The following is a 7,305-nucleotide window of genomic DNA, read 5'->3' on the forward strand; positions in this document are numbered from 1 at the left end:
CAGARGCAAATTTCTCAAAGTGTGTTGTTGCAAGCTCACATGCAAACATTTGCTAAACTAGGACTCAGAGGAATTCTTGTTATTAAGTTATTATTTAATCAACATTCCTTACATGGACWTCAGAATGTATCTACTTTATCTGTCTGATGTGACACTTCTGAAAGCTGCCTGTCACAGTTGAAAGGTGGTGAATAATTGCTGGAARTATATTGAAAACCAAAGATCATTACAAATCAACTTGCCAAGCAAAAAATATGCAGCCTAACATCCAAACATATGGAATATRAAATGTTGCAAAAGTTGTTGGCACAAAAACGTGAACTCTGCCTCTCTTTTTGAGGGGAAAAAGCTGGTGAAGAAAGGAAAGAAAATCTTCAAACTGCATATTTCCACAGCAGAGGTCATACTTAAAAATATTTTTCTTTGTAGTTCAGGACAAATGGCACAATAGCAAGATTAACATGTTCATCTGATAAAGTTACAATATGAAGCAATGGCCCCCTTCAAGTGGAAGGCATCATTAAAAGGACATTAACTTATACTGGCCAAGAAAATAAAAAGTGTCATGTTTTATAATTAAATTCCATAAAGAACAGTTCTTAAAATTAGACATTAGAAACATAAATGTAACAATCAGAAACAGACTACCGACAGTGAGGCACARGGTTTATGGAGACGTAATGAAAAAAATGGCTTGCAAAATGAGTTGAACTGGTTTGACTGCCTGACTAACGATATGTTACTCAACATATCTGCTGTGGTGTTTTAATAASCTGGATCATTTTAATGCACAATTCTTAACAAAATTAAATGTACAAAAATAATTAGCCCCAACTGTCCATGGTTGAAATGTAAAAAGGTTTTCATACATGTGTGATAACTGTCAGAATGCAGATGCAACTATAATTTATTTRTCCGTAAAGTTGTTGTCACACAAAACCAACTCAGATAAATAGGCATGATTATACTAAATCAGAAATATTTACAAGCTGTTACCTCCCTTTAGTGTAGTGTAAGGTTGAACAAACCAAAGCAATTTGAATAATAATAATAATAATAATAATAATAATAAATTACAAAAATATCCTCTAAGCAAAAACTTGAATTAATGCATCTTTTACTGCTCATTGGTTTTTGTGTTTGACAGGTGAAGGAAATTTTCTAACTGATTGACTGAATGTTAGATCCAGTATTTTTATACTTTTTGATCATTGCAGCCACAAAGTTTAAAACAGAGAATGAGAGTGTGTCTTATTATGTTTTGTCTACATAAACAAAAGTTGGTTATGTTAGTATCTGACGTAAAAGATATAAACTCCAGTGGTGTAACCGGGAAGAGACATATGTTAAAAGGTTGAATCATTATATGGAATAGAAGTTTTTTTTTAGTTTTATCTCTGCATTARAGCAGCCTGGGTCAGCCTAGGCTCTGTTTTTTATATTCCGATAAGGTGAAGGTCATTTTACTCTGAGGCCAGCTGACTGTGTGCTGCTGGAGCCGAYTGAAGGAGAGACGTGAATAAAGTTTTTAGAAGAGAGTCAGCTGGTTTTCTGTGATATTATTCAGACTTYCATTTATTGATCACAAATTCCCTTCACAGGGAAAGTTATTACCGTTCCACATGTTTGTGGTAAAATGMTTACAATGAAGGAAGTCAGAGAACAAGGAGAAAAACAAAAGAGAAGACCAAAAAAGTTGGAGACTGTATCAAACCAAAGACAAGCAATAACCTTCTTTGTTTACTGTGAAACTGACTTAGTTCTTTACATTAACGCAATAAATATCATTTRTCTGTTGCTTTTCCGATGAACATGTCATTCACTATGAAGGTAATCAGTCTTTAAAATGAGACCAAACACAAATTAGTTACTGTAAAGATGACAAATGGGGAGCTGTATCAATAGCAGGTGAAATAATCCAGTGGCTATTTGTGTGCCACTTTACACTAAGGTTTGCAACATGCATTGAGAGGAAATAAAATCMTTTTTTAACCAATGCTGACGTCAACTAACAAAAGTGATCGAGTTGTTGGACATCTACATTTTCAGCTGAGAGGACRAACAATACCTCAGACATGATGAGGAACTTGCCAGCTTTTAACATGACTCAGTGTCAAAGAATAATTCCAGAAGAACACGAACAAAATGTTTTGAATAGTTAAAGAACAATATGGTGCCATCAAGACAAACACAGAGTTTCAGGTTATTCTTTCACTCAGCTCTACATACCTGCCATACCCCTTGTAACAACGAAACAAAAGGCTGCAACAGATGTGTGGATGTTTTTAAAAGACTGTCACCAACATCCGGAAATCTCATTCTTGGACACAGGTGAGGAAGCTAACCGTGACTCTTAGGGGKTTTTGTGGATTAAAATGGATTTCCAATAAAAAAAAATAAATTGCTCATTGCATCGTGTTCCCATTTTTCTGTGAGCATAGGTATGGTGGAGAATGAGAGCACACCTTTTATTATAAGTCAAGGACATCTAGAGAACAAGTTTTATCTGGATATTTAATTAGTAGATTAAATAAAAGGAATACTTGGTTATTGTTTGACAGCTGTGTGTTTTGTGTCCGGCAATATAGAGCTATGGTTTTAAGCCCAATGATTACATTTTTTTTAGGAATATGCAGCATTTAAAAAATCTATTCAAAAAAATAATTACAACAGAAAAAACCCTGTTAAAAATGCACGACCTTAAGCTTAAGTGGTGGACTGGTAAAAACCAGACCCTTGTACTTCACTTTGTACGAGGGTCGGGACTCTCGGCTATAGAGAAGCGATTCTTGCTGGAGGCGTGGCCTCTGCTGAAGTTTAAAATGATTGGATCGAGGGTCTGGACTCTCGGCTATAGAGAAGCGATTCTTGCTGGAGGCGTGGCCTCTGCTGAAGTTTAAAATGATTGGATCGGTTGGCCGCAATGTATGTCGCTGTGAAGGAGGCTAAGCTAAGACACTAACGGAAATTGCGTGCGCTGTAAACAACCCTACTGAGAGGAGAGAAGTACAGAGCCGGAGACAGCTGTAAATGAGAGCTGCTGCCTTGTCAGACAAATTTATTTCAATTTGGAAGCCTTATCAACACRGACTGGCTTCATTCACTTCCTCCACTGCCATTGCTAAACTAACTAGCAGAAACTGAGTAAAAAAATCGACGTTCTGTCCTCTGATTGGCCCCGACAAAAATTCTCCAGAAAAAAATCCTTCTCTATGGGAGAAATCCCAGACGGAGCAGTGAAGGGAAACTAGAAATGAGCGGAACTGCGTAGGAAGGCAAGGGCCAGGCTAATTAAGTGGCAGCTTTCTTATACTTTGTTCAGTGAGAGAAAATCAAAGGTTACTATAGCAATTGTGAGTCAGTGCATTACCTGGTGAGTGGGAGGATCAACCTTTCGCTTTTTGTTCTGGTTCTGCTTGTTGGTCCTGGGGTACACCGTCAGTGCTTCCTGCCACCTACAGATAAAAAGTATTGATAAAAGTTGAMATTCAGAAAATAAATTGATACATGACAGTCAAGAAGTAAGCTCCTCAAATGTATTTTCTAAGTAATTGCAACAAGCCTAATAATGTTTTTTTAGTACTTGTGCTGGCACTCTAACAGTGAGTATTCAAAYATAAATACTTGAATTTGATTTAAATGAAAATGTGTTTTCAGTGCATCCCTAATTCAACAAGATAGAACTCGACACCAAACGTCGCTGATGTCCCCTGTCACAGATGGACAGAGAGCATTTCTACGCCCCAATTAATTAAGAATGTCATTTAACTAAAAAGAAAGAAAAAAGAAGAATTCAGTCTACTAAACAAACCAACCCCCTCCCCCTTCAAAAAAGTGACACTTTAGTAGATTAGACCTTTTATAATTATATCAATTTACTGGACTTAATTAAACTCTGTGTTTCTAAAGCATAATTTTTTTATCTAACTACCACAATACTATCACATTTGTAAGATTCCACAGGCATACATGTTGACTTAGTAAACGTTATTAAAATGAGCTATAATTCCAATATTTTTTTCATCTGAGTAACTTTTTATTGGGGGCCAATAATGAAACAAGGCAAACTTTCTCACATAGTTTCCTTGAAACTTTGATTAGCCACACTCATTTATGATGATACAGATGTCCCTCTACTTCTCATTTTTCCAAACATTTGTGAATTAAATTTAGTACTTCATATATTAAATTTTTCATCAGAATAGTCAAGTTGTGACATTATTACACAACATAAATCAAGTAGAGAGTGTGAATAATTTTAAATAAATGAGTGCGAGGAAAGCTCTGTGTTCATAATTTAATGAGTCAAATGACATTTAAGAGGAACCTCTTAACTGGAAAAAAGGAAACTATATAACACAACACTTGCTAGTTAATGATAATCTTGAAAGGACAAGTATGGTTGTCTGAATGCCTAGAGCCAACACATGGACGCCAGATGACAGGAGCGTGGGAGGTGTTTGGTGACGGAGCAGGTAACATAATGAAGAGTGGGTGTTGAGAGTCACAGCTCTCTAAGAATAGCCATAACATGTAAGCTCCAGCCACGGAGAGAGATGGAAGCACTGAAACATTCTTCGTACAGCAGAGGCAAGACAAAGTTGAGTTGTGTTTTGTGCTCTATGTCTTGAAGTTTGAGGGTTTGTAAACACAGGAGCAGAGGCTGAATCAACAGAGAAAAGAAACCGCTCCAGAACGTGCACCGTCACTGCAGAGTGAATTCAAACTCTCTGAAAAGCACAGCCTGAAGCTGACAGCAGGGGGCAGAGCAGCTATGGCTGCAACAGTGGTTGGACACAACCATTTTTCTTCAGCTCTGTTAGGCTTTTACACTCATCTAATCAACTGTATTTACAGACAAACTGAGTTTTTTTTGCAAAAACATGCAGAAGGCTGTTCTAGCAGAAGACGGTGCCGAGGTTAAGGTGAGATAAGAGTTGATTATCTGTTGTAGTGAACTCTAAAGGGAGCAGCCAAAAGAAGTACTAACATTTAGCAGGTAGCTGTCTTACCCATTGATGATTTCTTTGCATTCAGCTCGAATGAAATGTTCTTTCTCAGGGGTGATGATGCACAGAGAGTTCTTCTGACCAGTCCTGGACTCACCATCGATGACATCCGAGCACTGGTTCATATTGATTGTCCCTTGGGGTAGAGTGCTGGTCTGGAGGATCACAAACAGACAGACGTGGCAGAAGTGTTAAGTTGAGAAGTGACAGGTCCTCAAGACCCTCCACATGGCGTGCCTTGACACAAAACCAAAGCCAAGCTTGATACAACATGTGATGATGCAACAGCCTGTGCACAGGCAAAACGTTCTTGCCGAGGCTTGCCTTAATATTTTGCAGCATTTAAAATGAAGAAYGCAGCTTATGCAAAAACGTGCAGCTTTGAAAAAATAGGCAGGGAAACTCTTATGCAACTACGATGACATGAGTATGTGAAATTGTATTTTAAGACTACAGTGATAACAGTGAAACCCTACATTCAAGAAAAACTGTGCRGCCACCTGATATGAGGTCACTAGAAAAGTAGAACAATGGGCTGATTATACTTGGTAGTGGACAGGAACAGATAACTTTGCTCYTCTGTGGAAACATATAAAGTCTTAGTTACCAAAGAGAAACCTGAATCATCATAATCCAGCCTTTATATAAAAAGGTATAGCACACAAGTGCACCAAGAATCAATTCTGTATGGTCACAACTAATGGGTAAAAGCTTGTTTGCAGAACTCCTCACATTTACAATCAAGATGGTATAAAGATCCTGTAACTGTACAGTATTTAACAGTTAGTGTCAGTCTCTGAAAAAATAATTATGGTTCCCTCTTCTTAAATATGTATTATTTTAATAACTTTCCTTTACAGGCACCAASTTAAATGTATCAAAGAGGACAAGTTCATGTTTGTCTTTTGAATTTTTTTTCTGATGCCTAGCTCTGAGGTTTAGACTCGGCTATGAACACTGTCATTGAAGCTGGCAGCTAAATAAACATAGCATGACTTCTAGAGTAACATTGCCTTGTGTTCAATGATTTAGGGTGTTAGATGGAGGTTTAAGTAAATACACAGTGGCTTTGAAAGCAAGTCCGGCTCATTTGCAATGAATAGACATCTAACAAGCAGTTAAAAGGAACAGAAATGTTGCATTTGATTGAAATGCACCAAGTGAGCCCACATTTATAAATCAGTTCTGACACCATTTGCAGGTTAGTTGTACTGAAACACATTTAAGTTACAGTTGAATCATAATTATGATCTGGAAATGCATTTTTTTTTACTACCACCTCAGACATTTAGGCTCAGTTTTCTTTAACCACATGTTTTATACCTTTGAGTCTCACAATCCAGAYAAAGACTTGATTCTGCTTTCATTTAGCTTCAGGTTAATTTTTGTTTTWTCTGTCTACAGTATGTTGTCGCAGAACTGATCTGGCTTTTCAAGRCATTGTGAAAAGTTCTTTTATCTTTTCCGCAAAAACAATTCTGTGATTTTTCACTATTGTCTTATGTGTAAATGTGTATATCCCTTTATATGCTGCCAAGCTGTATGGACTGTCTTTCTCTTCACAGTGTATTAAATCAATTCTTTATTCCTCCTAATGATCTTAATGTCTGATAGTTAAAAGGAAAAAATAAATAAATTTGCAAGGATACCATTCTTTACAAACAGAGGATTTATTAATGTTTGCGTAGTTCAGGATCAAAGTTTTCAAATGACACATTGCTACTGTAATATTTAACTTGACAGCTGCGATAAACAAGTAAAAAAAACAACAACAGCAGCTTTACAACTATGGTCATGTGAAAGACATAAGCTACTTATCTGGATACAAAGCARACCTAAAAGGCCACACCTAACGTCTACAATGAAACTAGCTTTCATTTTGGTGTTAATATATATACACATAAATAAAACCAAGCCCATAAGCAGAAAAAAAAGTGTCCCTGTCTAAGTAATTCCAAACTTTATTACAGTTGCAAAGGTCCATTTATGAAAGACATCACAGGAAAGAAAGAAAATAAAAAATCACTGCAAGTTTAGAAATGTTACTTTTATTTGGTCTGACCTCTAAATGACTTGTACAAGTCAGGATAATCTTATGTTGACTGAGGGATTTATATTTGTACAATGAGGTAAATGTGTACCATGTAGCAAAGTATGGGAATGGGTAACTTAACGGGTTGTCAGTCACTGTAATAATGCAGACAGAACAATAAAACACAAACACACACACACACACACACACAAACAAACACAAACACAAACACAAACACAAACACACACACACACACACACACAC

The 7,305-nt window shown here is 36.7% G+C and overlaps 1 protein-coding gene across 7 annotated transcripts in view; it reads right to left on the bottom strand.

The window, feature by feature from the left end:
- LOC106517396 (myosin phosphatase Rho interacting protein) overlaps positions 1-7,305 on the bottom strand; it is a 61,577-nt gene that overhangs the window by 25,990 nt on the left and 28,282 nt on the right. For all 7 annotated transcript variants that reach the window (XM_014008208.1, XM_014008209.1, XM_014008205.1 and 4 more), the window contains 2 exons: positions 5,013-5,164; positions 3,371-3,455 (listed from right to left, as the gene is read on the bottom strand). In XM_014008208.1, coding sequence (XP_013863662.1) covers positions 3,371-3,455; positions 5,013-5,164 — 237 coding nt within the window. The remainder of the gene's footprint in view (positions 1-3,370; positions 3,456-5,012; positions 5,165-7,305) is intronic.

Source organism: Austrofundulus limnaeus, unplaced genomic scaffold (assembly GCF_001266775.1).
Source record: "Austrofundulus limnaeus strain Quisiro unplaced genomic scaffold, Austrofundulus_limnaeus-1.0 Scaffold48, whole genome shotgun sequence".
Taxonomy (NCBI): Eukaryota; Metazoa; Chordata; class Actinopteri; order Cyprinodontiformes; family Rivulidae; genus Austrofundulus; species Austrofundulus limnaeus.